Source organism: Lepus europaeus, chromosome 2 (assembly GCF_033115175.1).
Source record: "Lepus europaeus isolate LE1 chromosome 2, mLepTim1.pri, whole genome shotgun sequence".
NCBI lineage: Eukaryota > Metazoa > Chordata > Mammalia > Lagomorpha > Leporidae > Lepus > Lepus europaeus.
The window spans coordinates 68,635,682-68,652,107 of record NC_084828.1 but is presented as its reverse complement, the minus strand read 5'-3'; the positions used below and the strand labels follow the sequence as shown (position 1 = coordinate 68,652,107).

The 16,426-nt window shown below is 40.1% G+C and overlaps 1 protein-coding gene across 4 annotated transcripts in view; it reads right to left on the bottom strand.

The window, feature by feature from the left end:
• Positions 1-16,426, bottom strand: part of SLC35A5 (solute carrier family 35 member A5) — a 34,476-nt gene that overhangs the window by 11,639 nt on the left and 6,411 nt on the right. For 3 of the 4 annotated variants that reach the window (XM_062208085.1, XM_062208073.1, XM_062208081.1), the window contains exons 4-6: positions 15,481-15,614; positions 9,953-10,020; positions 1,200-1,980 (exon numbers count right to left, since the gene is read on the bottom strand). In XM_062208085.1, the coding sequence (XP_062064069.1) occupies positions 1,200-1,980; positions 9,953-10,020; positions 15,481-15,614 (983 nt within the window). The remainder of the gene's footprint in view (positions 1-1,199; positions 1,981-9,952; positions 10,021-15,480; positions 15,615-16,426) is intronic. The other variant, XM_062208089.1, reaches the window with a different exon arrangement.

Here is a 16,426-nt window from a genome sequence, read left to right as displayed (position 1 = left end):
CTTTTAAAAATATAGTGACATCATTAAAAAGAAGATGCACTCAATTCAATCCCTGAGTAGCAAAGTTAACAATCTGAACAAAGGAAGGAGCACCATCTGCTGGTCTTGAGAAGTAATTCAAGGTTGGAGAAATGGACAAACTAGGTCTTACCTAACCTGCTTTCCTTTTACTCAAAAAATAGGGAAAACAGCACTAGTCCATTGGAAAAGAATACAGTACATCTGAATGTATGCTCTGGGAGGCATCAGTACCTTTGCAACTTAAGTTTCTAATTTTATCATCTTAAGTATCTGTTGTATCACCATTTCAGAAGAATTATACCCAAAGAATTGCCACGAACACTCAAAAAGCAACAGATTTTCCTCAGGGTGAAATGTTCACTGTGTGAAATATTTCATATTTTTGTGTTCATGAAAATTGTAAATATAAAGAGTTTCTTGCTTACTTCCTACTTTAATATATATTTAAATCCTTTATTACAGTGTCCATAAGATCACTGTTAATTAATTTGCCTATAAAATGACTGATAGATTCTTCCAAAAACAATTATAAGCAACTGGCAGATACTCAGAATAATTACATGATTATTTTCTAGAACCTACTTTTCTCCTACTTTCTGAGACCCTTTTTGAAGACTACTTTCTTAGTGAAATAGAGAAACCCTACTCTTCTGGCACACTGCAATTTACGAACACTACAGGAAAGATTAAGGAGCTGGACTTTCTGTTTAGCAAGACTTAACAATGTGAAAGATCAACTGTTCTTATGAATGAAGCTCATTTCTCCAACTATTGTGGAGCAGAAAGAGCAAGGGACTAAGAGTCAGGCCCAGTATCAGTCCTTTCCTTACTACTCATAAACCATTTAGCCTATTTCTTCACTTATAAAATGAGGAAACTAGACAAGATAACCCATGAGGCATTGCCCACTTTGTCCAGTGTCTGTGATTCTGTAATTCTCTATGATGCAATTGATGTATAAAGTCCTTGAGACTGCGACTTATACTTTCTTTCCCTAACAGCATTTATCATGAGCTCCTGCATACATCTAGAGTCCAATGAACATTTATCAATTGATTTTTAAGCACAGAAATCCAATATACTCTTTGCTAAAACAGCATTGATTTTTCTTTTAATTGAATAGCCATGCTTTGCAGTTGTGAATAAACAAGCCAAAAACAACATCCTTACAAACTTACCCCACTGGAACGCTCCCAAAGACTGCCACTTAGATCTCGGATCCTTTCTTGCCTTGGTGCATATTCCAGACTCTGGGGCTTGCTGGCATTATAAATAAATATGGAGAGAAGGACTGTTGGGGCTTCCAGGAAAAACTGCAGGGAGGGCCTGAAGTCAAAGATCAGGACAGACACTGCAGTGATGAGGACAGTGGTGATCTGGGCCATCAAGACATGAAACATGTTATCCAGGAACTTCAGAATGAAAGCCACTGAGAGGCCCTGGAAAGCAGTCACAAAAATAAGGGCTACTGAAAACGCATTGTGGCCATAAAAAAAGCCACAGTTCTTAATCTGGTCACGGTTACTGCTCTGCACTGCCAGGGTCAGTGAGTTAAAAAGAACACCAAAGAAATAGAGTTTGCTGTTCTGTATGAAGATGCTTTCCGTGAGCTGGTTCCCCTCCTTCAATATCTTTTCATTATAAATATTGGCCATTGAAGAAATAAAACATTGGACTATAATAAGAACGTGGCCCAAGCCAAGACGAATGTGAATGAAAACCTTGGCTCTGGTGTTCCACTGAGGTTCAGGAGAAGTCCACTCCTTGGCTGAGCAATTGTCGTTTCTGGGACACTCACTTATGAAGTGAAGGCAGGAATTGGATGGCCTGAAGAAGGCATCGTGATGAAATCCATGGCCTGCTAGGTTATCCTGAGAAGTTTTGGTCACAGTAGTCAAGGCCACAATAGACAAAAATAGAATCAGAAGGGAAGCCCACTGTATCCAGTTGAGATGCCGCCTGTCCAAAAATGAAAAACACAGTTGTACTACTGTTTTTTTTTTTCCTCTATAGACTATTTGTGGTGAAAGTTCAGACTCCTGCGTATCTGGTTAAATTAAACATTGTTGGTTTTTATCATAATTCCCTATAATTAAAGTTCATCAGAAACCCACTGGTCGTGCCTCTGCTTCTCAAATGTGACATTTTCATTTACTTTTGTAATAGCTGTCCCCTAAGGATATCTGGTTGCTTCTCTTTGTAGGTTTCATTTAAACTTGCAGGTTTAACTAAGCCTTATTTCTACCTCCAGAGCTGATCTTGGATGTCTAGCACAGTAACTTTTATCTTGCTATAAATTCAAGTTACAGCAAGAATTATCAGCCTGAGAACCAGAAAGGATGTGGATGAGCTTCAGAAATCTATACAGCGAATTTCCCCCTACAGAGGAAAGTCTTTAGAGCTTTATCAAACCCTCGAAGGTGTTCATGATCCAAAAAGCCCTGAAGAGGAAACTAGCTCCTGAATCAAGGGCCTAGTTGTAAAGCATTATTTCAACAAACCACTGGCTGGTAAGGTGAGGCACAATGATTTACTGGGTAGTGTTTCAGTTTATGAAATTCTAACAATGCTCTGCTTTATTTACTTGTTTTCCCTAATAGTAAACTTGTGATATATAGAGTGTATGTATTACTATGATTATTTCAGTTTGCTGATTCATTCAGTTCTAAGGCATTTAATAAGCAGTTACTATGTCCTAGGCAACCTGGAGAGATAAAGACTCCACTCATGAAGAATTTACCCTTCACTAGAGACAGAGCCACAAAATTGAGTAACAGCAGATCACATCAGATGTGACACACAGAGCAACTGGGGCACACAGAGGAAAGGACACTGGAATCTGTAAATGCAATCAGGTTTTGCTTTGAAAAAAGAAATGACACTTGCATTGTGAGATGAAAAACAAAGTGAAGTTTGCCATGGGAAAGGGGAGTGAGAAATGCAGGCAGCAAGAAGGGTCTATGCAAAGGCAATAAGAACACCCAATGCTGGGAAAGAAGAGAGGAAGAGCTGACTGAGGCCGAGATGATCAGGAAGGCCTCTGGGGGGAACAGAACTCTTGGCATTTGAAGATCAATTGATCAGATGAAAAAGTGGGAAACCTTGAAAGACAGTAACACAAGCAAAGGCAGAAGGGTGAAGCAACAGGTAGAATCTGAAGTTCTGAGAGTTTTGATCTCATTCTCACATTTCTTGAGCACCTTGTAGGGGTGAAATAATTCCTGCTCCAAGGGAAGAAGCAGTTCTCTGAGAGGTTAGCTGACCTCCCAAAGATCACACATTTAAGAAACAGCAAGGAAAGGTTCCAGCCCTGGTTTTATGTCTTCTTCATGGATTTATGTCTTCTTCATGGATTATCACATTTTTAAAGAATATTTGTTTATTTATTTGAAAGGCAGAGATACAGAGAGACAGGAAAGAGAGAAACCTTTCATCTGCTGGTTCACTCTCCAAAGACCGCAATGGCTGGTCCAGGGCTGGGCTAGGCCAAAGTCAAGAGCCAGGAGCTTCTTCCAGGTCTCTCACATGTGTGGCAAGGGCCTAAGGAGTTGGGCCATCTTCTGCTGCCTTCCAGGTGCATCAAGAGGGAACGGGATTGGAAGTGGAGCAGCTGAGACACAATCCAGCGACCATATAGGATATCAGCCTGCAAAGTGCAGCCTAACCCTTCTACACCACAGTGCCAGCCATTAAACAGTAATTGTGACCTCCCAGGATGCATACACAGGAAAGACTGATTACATCAGTTGCTTTACAATTTCAAAATGTGCAGACAACCCTAGACAGTAGCATACCCATGCATATCATCATGTCTTTTCATGTACATCATTTTAAAAGAACTGAATCTAGGGTACCTGCATTGTGGAGCAGCAGGTTAAGAGCAACAGGTTAAGCTGCACCTGCAATGCCAGCATCCCATATAGGTGCCAATTTGAGTCCTGGCTGCTCCACTCCCAATCCTACTCTCTGCTGATGCACGGGGAAAGCAGTGCAAGATGGCTTGGGTTCCTGCCACCCATGTGGGAGACCTGGATGGCGTTCCTGTCTCCTGGCTTCAGCCTGGCCAAGCTCTGGCTGTTGCAGCCATCTGGGGAATTCTTTCTGTCCCTCTACCTCTGTCTTTCAAATAAATAAATAAATCTTAAAAAACAAAGAACTAGATATAGAACTCAAGGATGGAGTCAGCAGGGCTCTCTACCAAAAGTGAGCCAGTCACTTAAAGTTTTAAAGGTGCAGCTGGTGCATATTAAATCATGGAAAGTAAATAGAATGTGGGCCGACGCTGTGGCGTGGTGGGTTAAGCCGCCACCTGCAGTGCTGGCATCCCATATTGGCGCCGGATCAAGACCTGGAAGATCAACTTCCGATCCAGCTCTCTGCTATGGCCTGGGAAAACAGCAGAAGATGGCCCAAGTCCTTGGGCCCCTGCACCTGCATGGAAGACCCAGAAGAAGCTCCTGGCTCCTAGCTTTGGATCAGCTCAGCTCCAGCCATTGTGGCCAATTGAGGAGTGAACCAGTGGATAGAAGATCTCTCTCTCTCTCTCCTTCTCTCTCTAACTCTGACTTTCAAATAAGTAAATAAATCTTTAAAAAAAAAAAAAAAGAAAGAAAGAAAGGCTGGCGCCGTGGCTCAACAGGCTAATCCTCCGCCTTGCGGCGCCAGCACACTGGGTTCTAGTCCTGGTCGGGGCACCAATCCTGTCCCGGTTGCCCCTCTTCCAGGCCAGCTCTCTGCTGTGGCCAGGGAGTGCAGTGGAGGATGGCCTAAGTGTTTGGGCTCTGCACCCCATGGGAGACCAGGATAAGCACCTGGCTCCTGCCATCGGAACAGCGCGGTGCGCCGGCCGCAGTGCGCGCTACCGCGGCGGCCATTGGAGGGTGAACCAACGGCAAAAGGAAGACCTTTCTCTCTATCTCTCTCTCACTGTCCACTCTGCCTGTCAAAAATAAAAAAATAAAAAAATAAATAAATAAATAAGAAAGTAAATAGATTGGAAACAGAATAATACAGGGATGAAACACCAGCATCTAATTTATAAACATCATTATATAATCAATTATTGTAAATGACTGAAAGACATATGAGGCAATGACATAACCTCCAGTACCTTTAGTTCTCAGTTCTGACAGCTGTCGGCTATCCACTAATATTGACACTGAGAATAAACAACCTAAGAAAACAAATCCTTAAACAAGCTAAACAGTACCTACTGCAAACAATTATACATTCAAGGTAATGTTCTAGAGAGGGTAAAAAATATTAAGACTTAAAACTAAAGATTTCCAAATAAGGTTTAACAAATTACTCTATAAATTTCGCTGAGGATTTGTAATCTTACAAACAATGGCTGCTTTCTCCTGGAAGAATCTCTTCTTCAGTTTAATTGATGTAACACAGCTTAATCTCTGATAGCTCCACAGTCCCACTCAAACACAGTGCCTGATGCTCAGAACTGGACGCTTACGGCTAGAAGGGCTAGACCCTCTTCCTGAGGGTCTCTGCTCCATAGTGAATTGTTTCCTCACAGAGTTTCTGTTCCGAAACATAATTTTTTTTGAGGTCTTTTTTTTTTTTTTTTTTTTTTTAAGATTTATTTCTTTATTTGAAAGTCAGAGCTGCACAGAAAGAGGAGAGGCAGAGAGAGAAAGAGAGAGGTCTTCCATCTGATGGTTCACTCTCCAATTGGCTGCAACAGCCAGAGATGCTCTGATCTGAAGCCAGGAGCCAGGAGCTTCTTCCTAGTCTCCCTCGTGAGTTCAAGGGCCCAAGGACTTGGGTTAAGCCACAGCCTATAACACGGGCATCTCTTAATGAGCTAGCTGGAGTCCCAGTTGCTCTACTTCGATCCAGCTCACTGTTAACATACCTGGGAAAAGCAGCGGGATATGGGAAATGGCCCAAGTGGTTGGGCCCCTGCAACCATGTGGGAGATCTGGATTAAGTTCCTGGCTCCTGGCTTGGGCCAGGCCCAGTCACAGATGTTGCAGCCAATGGAGGAGTGAGCCAGCAGATGGAAGATCTCTCTTTCTCTCTCTCTGTATTTCCCTCTCTCTGTAACTCTGCCTTCAATATAAATCAAATAAATCTGTAAAAAAAGTTAAAAACGTAACAGATATCCTTGAAAAACATTCTCATAGAAGACAGTATTAGGTTTATTAGCATATTATTTTAGCTCTATTATTTAGAGGAACTTCAGTGTTGATTTTTTCAATCAGTCAAGTTCAGACTAATTCAAGGAGGCCGGCACCGCGGCTCACTAGGCTAATCCTCCACCTGTGGCGCCGGCACCCAGGGTTCTAGTCCTCCGGGGCTAGAACCGGTTCTGTCTGGGGTGCTGGTTCTGTCCTGGTTGCTCCTCTTTCAGTCCAGCTCTCTGCTGTGGCCCGGGAAGGCAGTGGAGGATGGCCCAAGTGCTTGGGCCCTGCACCCGCATAGGAGACCAGGAGGAAGCACCTGGCTCCTGGCTTTGGATCGGTGCAGTGTGCCGGCCACAGCAGCCATTTGGGGGGTGAACCAACGGAAAGAAGACCTTTCTCTCTGTCTCTCTCTCTCTCACTGTCTAACTCTGCCTGTCCGAAAAACAAAACAAAACAAAAAAACAACAAAAAAAACTAATTCAAGGAGCTAAGTTTACAGTGTGGAAATAATAGAAGTGGATTCATTTTATTGTTTTTTAAATGTAAGTATTTCCAAGGATTCAAAAATAGAGATGTTAGCAAAGTAGAAACATACCTAAAAATCAATATTTCTGACTTGAAAATTAGAGGAAAAGTATGCAAAAAATGTTACTGAATTTTAGTTCATCCCAATGTTAACTATAAAAATTAGCAAAATAGGGGCTGGATGTTGTGATGTAGCAGGTTAAGCCCCTGCCTGTGATGCTGGCATCCTATATGGGCACAAGTTCAAGTACCGGCTGTTCCACTTCCGATCTAAGCTCCCTGCTAATGTGCCTGGGAAAGTGGCTGTAGATGGCCCAACTCCCTGGGCCCCTGCACCTATGTGGGAGACCAGAATGAAGTGCCTGGCTCCTGGCTTCAGCCTGGCCCAGCCCCAGCCATTGCAGCTACATGGGGAGTGACCCAACGGTTGGAAGACCTCTCTCTCTCTCTGTCTCTCCCTTTTTCTCCCTGTAACTTTGCCTTCCAAATAAAAGAAATACATTGTTTAGATTAGCACAATGTAATGTAATTAGTAATATTAAAAGAAACATTTTCATTTTACTTTATGAACAAATTTGGATTTGGCAATACTAAGAATTAACTTTCTCAATACAAATAGTTAAATGCTTAGAAATTTCACAGGGAATATTCACTATGGGGTAGAGCTAAAATTACTAGCCAACTTTAAGACAGGCAACACTCATATATACTTTCTATTTTCTTTGATAAAATCAGTTTTAAATGTATATAATTCTGATATAATACCTGGATTTCACAGAAATCTCTCTCTCTCTTTTTTTTTTTTTTTTTTTTTTGACAGGCAGAGTCGACAGTGAGAGAGAGAGAAACAGAGAGAAAGGTCTTCCTTTTGCCGTTGGTTCACCCTCCAATGGCCGCTGCGGCCGGCGCGCTGTGGCCTGCGTACCGCACTGATCCGAAGGCAGGAGCCAGGTGCTTCTCCTGGTCTCCCATGGGGTGCAGGGCACAAGCACTTGGGCCATCCTCCACTGCACTCCCAGGCCACAGCAGAGAGCTGGCCTGGAAGAGGGGCAACCGGGACAGAATCCGGCGCCCTGACTGGGACTAGAACCTGGTGTGCCGGTGCCGCAGGCAGAGGATTAGCCTACTGAGCCGTGGTGCTGGCCCACAGAAATCTCTTTCACTTTCTGCTTTGATGAGAGATTCTTAAACATTTGTAGTGTCCACCAAAAGCTTGGATAATGATGGCCCAACTGCCTTAGATATCAAGTGAGAAAAAAAAGAGATAAACATACACACCAAAAAAATACCCTTTTACTTTACAAAAAAAAATGGGACAGACATTTGCTGCAGCAGTTAAGTCACTTCTTGGGATGCTTGCATCCTCTTAAGAGTGCCTACTTCAAGTCCCAGATACTCCACTTTGGATCCACCTCCTGGCTCATGCATACACTGGGAGGCAGCAGAAGATGGCTCAAATACTTGGGTCCCTGTGACTCACATGGCAGAGTCAGAAGGTGTTCTGGGCTCCTGGCCTCAGCCTGGTGCATCCCTATCTGGTGCAAGCATTTGGGGAGTGAACCAGCAAATGGAAGATTTCTGTTTCTGTCTTTTCTACCTTTCAAATAAAATTAAAATAAATAAAAATTTTTAAAAACTTCATGTATTTGAAAACTTTGTTTCCTTACTAGTGAAATTTTTATTATGTGTTGGAACCAATTTTTTTCTCCATAAAAGTGCATCTCTAATTTTATTATAGTTATCAATATAAAAATATTATTGCTTATATACATTTCTTAAATGTCAATTTTTTATTCTACAAAGTGATTTTCATATGTTGGCTTCAAAGAACACTAAATTTCTTGGAATAGCATCCTTTAAGTTGAGTAGTTACAATTATTCCCTCAATTCACAAATAAAATGAAGAACATGATGCATAAAGCAAATTTCAGTCTAACATTTAAAGTGTGCTAAATGTACTAGTTATCCTTTTCTACGTCTTACATTAAATTGAATGTTAAATTGAATGTTTCCTCAGGGTAAAAAAAAAGGCTTAGGAATTTTAACATAATTTAGATATTAAATGCATCATGAATTCAATAAATATTTAGAGCATTTATTTATGAAGCATTCATCCTTTTGTACATACACGTTACGGAAAAATGCATATCATGTAGCATGTTGAGAAATATGAAATTAACTAGAACAAGAATGTCAAACTTAAAGAGAACAACTACAACACATGTAAAAAGAAATTAATTTTATTTTTTATCAGAATTATTATTGAGTAACAAATTAGACTGGTGTTAAGCACCCAGATCTAGTATCATCCCCTTGACTTAGTATACTCTGGTGTTCGCTTTGCAGCAGGACTATTTGCTGAAAATTATTGATACAACTTAATAGTTATCCAGGAGATAGTAAAGCCCGGTGACAGCCGATTCAAAAATCTGAAATCCTAGAATTCTTCTTCAACTATAATTTTTTAAAAGAATGAATATATACATATTTTTTATTCATTTTATTTGTAAGGCAAAGAGATGGAGACACAGAGATCTACCACCCACTGGTTCACTCCCCCAAATACCTACAGCAGCCAGGGCTGGGCCAGGCCAAAACCAAGAGTCCAAAACTCCATGTGGGTCTCCCATATGGGTAGCAGAGATGTGAGTACTTGGGCCATTATCTGCTGCCTCCCAGAACATACTTTAGCAGGAAGGTGGATTGAAAGTGGAATAGCCAGGATGCAAACCAAGAACTCCAATATGGGATACCAGTGTCCCTGGTATTAACTTAATTCTTATGTTAATGCCTGCTCCTTAATTGTAATTTTGACTAGATTCCTTGTGTGAATCATCTGCCAGTTACAACTTAAGTTATGTGGTCTAAGTGGTTAATAAAGAATTTGCCACTCTTTATCATCTCCAACTATAAACATATTAACAGTCTTAGAAATCCCTTCCGGTTCCCTATTAGTATACAAAAGTTCTGCATAAACAAATACTGAATTCTCTGTTGAAAATTTGCACTAAAAATTGAAATACCAATTATAAATCTTATTTTTGAGGTGCTCGAGACATTTCACAAATCTGACAGCAGAAGGTCTGGGCAGGCTAGCACTGGAGCTGCCTTCCACATGGGTTCAACAAAGTGCTCACTACACAAAGCCAATTAGGAGCAAAACCCTGGCCTTGAGAGTCCAAGGGCTCAGTGCTCTGAGTCTCTCATCTGAAACCGGGCTGTGCCATTTCACAGTACGATATGTGCTTTCACAGCAAATTACTTACTTCAGCACTATCCTGAATAGAAGAGCTGTTGTTATAATGCTAAAATTTGAGAAGATAACAGCCATGGCCTAGAAAGAAAGAAAAGATAGAGTTACAAACCAAAGAAAGTACTGACCTCAAAAATCTCCCAACTTGGTGGTTTACCTGACAAAAAAAGCTTTTCAGTCAAAAACCAGAGGGGTTATTAGGGCAGCTATTTCACTTGAGGCTTAAATTTCATTTTTATTGCTTGTTAAATTTATGCAGACATGATCCAATTATTGTCCAGGCTTTGAAAAGACATGTTTAAATTCAAGCAATACTTGTGTAAATAATCCTTATGTGCAGATCTAGAAATATTTTACAAATTCCAAAGGTTTAAGTAAAGAAATAACATTTACTATGCTTATGAAGCACACTTTTTAAAGCTCTCAAAGTGCTTTACAGCTTTTTAATACTGTTTCTATGGGTGCATGGTACTCTTAGACCCATTTACACAGTAAAAAATTGAGACACAGAATTAAGCATCTTTACTATTCTAGGAGCTGAACCAATTTTCCTGGACGACCTGACATGACTTAGTACCAAAATCACACTTGACAGTTCTTGGATTGCTGAGGTTGCTCTGAATGCTAAATCTTTATTTTGGTATGCAAAAACCTTTGAAATCCATGAGCATGGAGGCTCTTCAAAAAGCTCATGAAAAACACAAAGTATGAAAAAACTATGCATAAATTTCAAATGTTTTGTACCAAAATAAATTCATCACTTAATTCCATTTTTTTAAATTTGTTAAAGTACCATAGTATAACCACTGACCAGCAAACATGGCCAATATATAGCTAAATTAAAGAAATTAGGTTAAATACAAGACAAACTAACAATTCCAAGAATATAACACCTTTGATTTTGTAATGAATTTTTATTGGACATTTGTCAATGTACTTCTCTGTAGACAAATGCCAGTGAATCCCATTAGAAGAGTAAAAGGAGATGAGGAAAGAGCTGTCACGGTGGGAAGCAGTGGCCCGGAATAGTAACATCAAGGGCAGTACAAATGTACCCTACCAAGCAGCCTGGCGAGCTTGACAAACTTTGAAAAGCCTCTCCATACAATAACATAGGATAAAACAGACACTGGTGCTCTTTGCCCCCAAACTTTCCATGTGTCTCTATTTAATTTCTTAAATACACTGAGGCACAGCATTAAACAGAGTAGGCCACGTGATTTATTTTGTAATACCCATGGCTGTACACAATCAGGAAGGAAGAGCAAAGCAGTAAGTTGGAGGAAGAAGGAAGTTGCAATTTGGCTGTGGTACTAGGGAGGTAGGACAGGGCTATGCAGAACTAATCTGTGAGATACAAATAAAATACAATAAACATTTGTTTAGTGAATGTGAATAATGATGTTCTTAAGTACAAGACTTCTCAGATTAGAAAATGAATTGGAAACAAGAATTGAGGATAGGACACATTGTAGACAGGCTCAGGACTAACAACAAGGCTCACAGAACTGAAAGGAACTTCAGATAATCAGTTGGCTCAAGATGTGGCCTTTGGACTGGTACATTATTATTCTATTTTTCAGATGGGGTAACAAAAACTCTGTGCAGTTGGAACCTAATTACCTAACTTTTATTTTTATTTATTTATTTTTTCAAATTTCTGTCAGTCCCAGAGATAGAACATCCTACTTGAAGGACTGACAGGTTCTTTCTTTCGTTCTTTCTTTCTTTCTTTTTTTTATTTGACAGGTAGAGTTATAGATAGTGACAGAGAGAAAGGTCTTCTTTCCATTGGTTCACTCCCCAAATGGCCACCACGGCCAGCGCTGCGCCAATCCAAAGCCCAGAGCCAGGTGCTTCTTCCTGGTCTCCCATGCGGGTACAGGCACCCAATCACTTGGGCCATCCTCCACTGCCCTCCCGGGCCACATTAACCAAGTGAGCCGTGGTGCCGGCCCCATCAAACTTTTAAATTATGGAAAACTGTCAAACTCTTGTTTTTTACTATAGTGTTCTACTGAGCCCTCCTTTCAGCTCACTCTAAAACTGATCTGGTTATTCATAGGGATATCTCAATTTATTGTGCTCTTGAACTTTTGCAGATATGGCGTTTTTTAATGAATTGAAGGACTTGGTAACCCTATAGTGATGAGATCTGCTGGTGCCAATTTTTTAACAGCATGTGTTCACATCATGCCACTGTGTTACCTTTCATAATTCTAGCAACATTTAAAATGTTTTCATTATTGTTTTTTAAATACCTATTCTGGTGAGTCTGTGATTGGTGATCTTTGATGTTACTACTGTGATTGTTTTGGGGACCATGAGTCACATTTATTTAAGATGGTGGACTTAACTGACAGTGTTATGGGTGTCTGACTACCCTACCAAATGTCTCTCTTTCTCCTCAGACCTCCCTACTGCCTAAGACACAATAGTGAATTGAGGCCCCTTAAAAATGCTACAATGGCCTTTAAATGTCCAAGTGAAAGGAAGAATCACAAACTTCTCACTTTAAATTAAAAGCTAGTAGTATTTAAGTTTAGTGAAGCTGCAGCAAATTACCCATAAGATTCCATTAGAGAACTGATGGAGGTAGGAATGGCATTGTGGCACAGCAGGTAAAGCTGCCATCTGTGATGTCAGCATCCCATATGAGTGCTGGTTCATATCCTGACTGCTTGAGCTACTTCTAATTCAGCTCACTGCCAATGGCCTAGGATAAGTGGTGGAAGATGGCCCAAGTGTTTGGGCCACTGCCACACACGTGGGAGACCTGGATGAAGCTCTTAAACTTGGCTTTAGCCTGGCTCAGCCCTGGCCTTTGTGGCCATCTTGGGAGTGAACCAGCAGATGGATGATTTCTCTGTCTCTCCCTGTCCCTTTGTAACTCTGATTTTTAAATAAATGAATGGATCTTTTTTTAAAAAGAGAGAGAACTGATTAAGGTGAGTACGCTAAACAAGAGATTTTCAATGTGGACCAAACAACCTCACATAGGAAGAAGACACTTCGAAGACTTTAATAGCTAGAGAGAAGCCACACCTAGCTTCAAAGCTTCAAATGACAGGTGATGCTCTTGTTTAGGCTAATACAGCTGGCCAGTTTAAGACAGTCAATGTTCACTTACCATTTCAAATATTCAAGGGCCCTTAAGAACTATATCAAATCTACTCTGCCTGTACTCTATAAATGGAACAACAAAGCTGGAACAACATGTCCATCTTTACAATAAAGTTTATTGAACATTTTAAGCCCACTATTAAGATCCACTGTTCAGAAAAAAAATTTCTTTCAATATATTACTGCTCATTGACAACACATTTCATCACTTGAAAGTTCTGATGGAGATGTACAAGGAAATTAATGCTGTTTTCAGGTTTCTTAACACAACCTTCATTGTACAGCCCACTGATCAAGGAATTATTCCGTAAAGCTATACCTGCCATAGATAATGATTCCTCTGGTGGATCTAAGCAAAGAGAACTGAAAACCTTCTTGAATGGACCCACCAATCTAGATACCACTAAGAACATTTGTGATTCATGGGAAGACATCAAAATACCAACACCAATAAGAGTTTAGAGGAAGTTGATTCAAGCCCCCTGGATGACTTTGAGGGGTTCAAGACTTCAGAGGAAGAAATAACTACAGATGTAGAGGGAATAGCAAGAGATTAGAATTATAAGATCCTGAGGACATGACTAAATTTCTGCCATCTCATGATAAAACTTGAACAGATATGTAGTTGTTTCTTGTGGATGAGCAAAGAAAGTGGTTTCTTGAGATGGAATTTACTCCTGGTGAAGAAGCTGTGAACATTGTCAAAGTGATAAGAAAGGATTTACAATATCACATAAACTTGGTTGATACAGCAATACAGTTGAAAGAATTAGCTCTAATTTGAAAAAAACTTTTACAACTAAAATGCTGTCTATTTAATATCACATGTTACAGAGAAATATTTCATGATAGGAAGAGTCAATGGATACAGCAAATTCCGTTGTTGTCTTATTTTAAGGAATTGCCAGTCACCCCAGTCTTCGCAATCACTACCCTGCTCAGTCAGTAGCTATCAACGTTGAGGCAAGACCCTTCAGTAGTCAAAACAGAACTTGCTGAAGGCTCAAATGACTACCAGCATTCTCTTTTAGCATTTACATATATATAATTCTAAATATATAAAAGATTTATTTTTTATGTATTTGAAAGGCAGAGCTACAGAGAGATATAAGGAGAGCAGAGATCTTCCATCCGCTGGTTCACTTCCCAGATGGCCACAGAAGGGCTATGTCAAGATGAAACCAGGAGCCTGAAGCTTCTCCCGGGTCTTCTTCCAGGTGCAGGGGCCCAAGCGCTTGGGTCACCTTCCACTGCTTCCCCAGGTGCATTAGCAGAGAGGTGAATTGGAAGTAGAGCAGCCAGGACTTAAACTGGCACCCATGTGAGATGCCGGCATCACAGGCGGCGGCATCACTGGCTATGCTACAACACTGGCCCCGGCAATAATCTATTTTTAAATTAAGGTGCATACCTTGTTTGTTCTTTAAGATAAAATGCTATTACACATTTAATATACCATAATATAGTGTAAACACATTTTTAAATGCACTGGGAAACTCATAAGTTTGTCTGACTTGCTTTATTGTGATATGCCCTTCATCAGGATAGTGTGGAACAGGATCTGTAATATTTCCAAGGTACACCCAGGCTTCATGTAGAGCACTGGTGCCAAAAATCCTAGCTATGCTTGATCTACTTTTAAAGAAACTTAAAACCGATTTTAAGTCATAAAATCTTCATTTCATAAAATTGAATAAAAATTGCCATTTTATAAAATTCAATAAAATATAAGAAATAAAAGTCTTCATTTTATAAAATTCTGGGAGAATACACCTGTAACTCGAACTAAGAAGTAGGTAAAAGCAGAAGACTAAATTCTAATTCTGATTACTAATGGCTTTCTAAAATGACACAGAAAATGCCAAGAAAGATAAAAAACATTACAAGCATTCTCAGGTGTAGATGGCATTTACAGTAGGAACGATAGAATTCCTACTCTCAAAGAACTTACTGATTGAAATGATTGAAGTAACAGAAAATCATACAAATACCATGCAAAGAAACTACATTAAAACAAGTGCAAGAGAGGTAGAGAGTATATAATTTTTTGAGTTAATTGTGTGCATCTGCTTGGAGGTCCTGGATGGTAGGGGAGGTTGAGGGGCACAGGATGGCTCAGAAAATAAGTAGACTGATTACGGCTACACAAAGAGGAGTGGCCTTAGATTTCCTGGGAGCAGAGAGCAACTGCCCTAAAGCACTCAGCATAACTTAAAACAGTTATCTCCAACAATGAGAGACTCTACTAGGCAGATTGGTAATTCAGTATTCATTATGTTTTAGGGAAAATTTCAGAAAAGCCAGAGGGGCCCATGAGAAACCAACAATATAAAGGAAAAAAAGAAAAAAAAAAAGCTTTGTTCTGGGACTTATTTGTCTACATCTTTTTATGGGATTTTCTTCATCATAGTTACTTACAGGCTGTAGATAGGACAGAACATAGAAGACAATCAAGTTATCCAGGAAATAAAGAAAGGCAGGAATGGACCACTTCATGAAACCGCAGAATTCCTTCCAGGAAGCACATCTCCAATTTCTACTTTGATGATCTTCTAAAGAAAAAAAAAATAACAATAAATAAATCATCTTGATGAGGATGCCCACGCTTTTTGAGAAAGTGCCTTCTATTTGATTGCTGATACAAATCTGTAAAAGTTGCTTTATAAACTTGCTGTGGTAAGTGACCACCAGGCCCCTGCACCCAAGTGGAGACCTGGAAGAAGTTTCAGGCTCCTGGTTTCGGCCTGGCACAGCCCTGGCCATTGTGGTCATTTGGGAAATCAAAGTAAACATAGGATTTTCTTAGTCTCTCTTTAACCCACTGCTATATATCATCACAGACAATTAGCAATATCCTTAGGAAAACAGATTATATTAATTTCTGTTAACTTGAGGTAGTGGCAGTGTCATTTCAGACAACTCTGGCTATGTTCATGTGGTTTCTCTTACTACCTGGAGAGCAAAATGCCAAGTGGGAAGTCAACAAGTTAAAATAAGAAAAAAAAAATCAAGACTATGTTCCGGGGTGGGCATACAGCACAGTGATTAAGACTTATTGCTGAGAATTTCCCTCCAAAGGAGATAGAGAAAGGGAGACACTGAGTGGAAATTTATACATACATATAGCTAGAGAAAATTACTAATGCTAGTGTGAATTATTAGCCCATACCCAGATTTTAAAAAAATTAGGCATAAACTCTAACAGAGAGATGCAAAATGAAAAGACAGAAAACAAAGGCAGAGGGGTCAGTTCTGCAGCATTCCAAGTGAGTACCAGTTCGAGTTCTAGCTCTTCCACTTCTGATTGAGCTCCCTGCTAACGTTCCTGGAGAAGCAGGAGACAGCCCAAGTGCTTGGGCCCCTG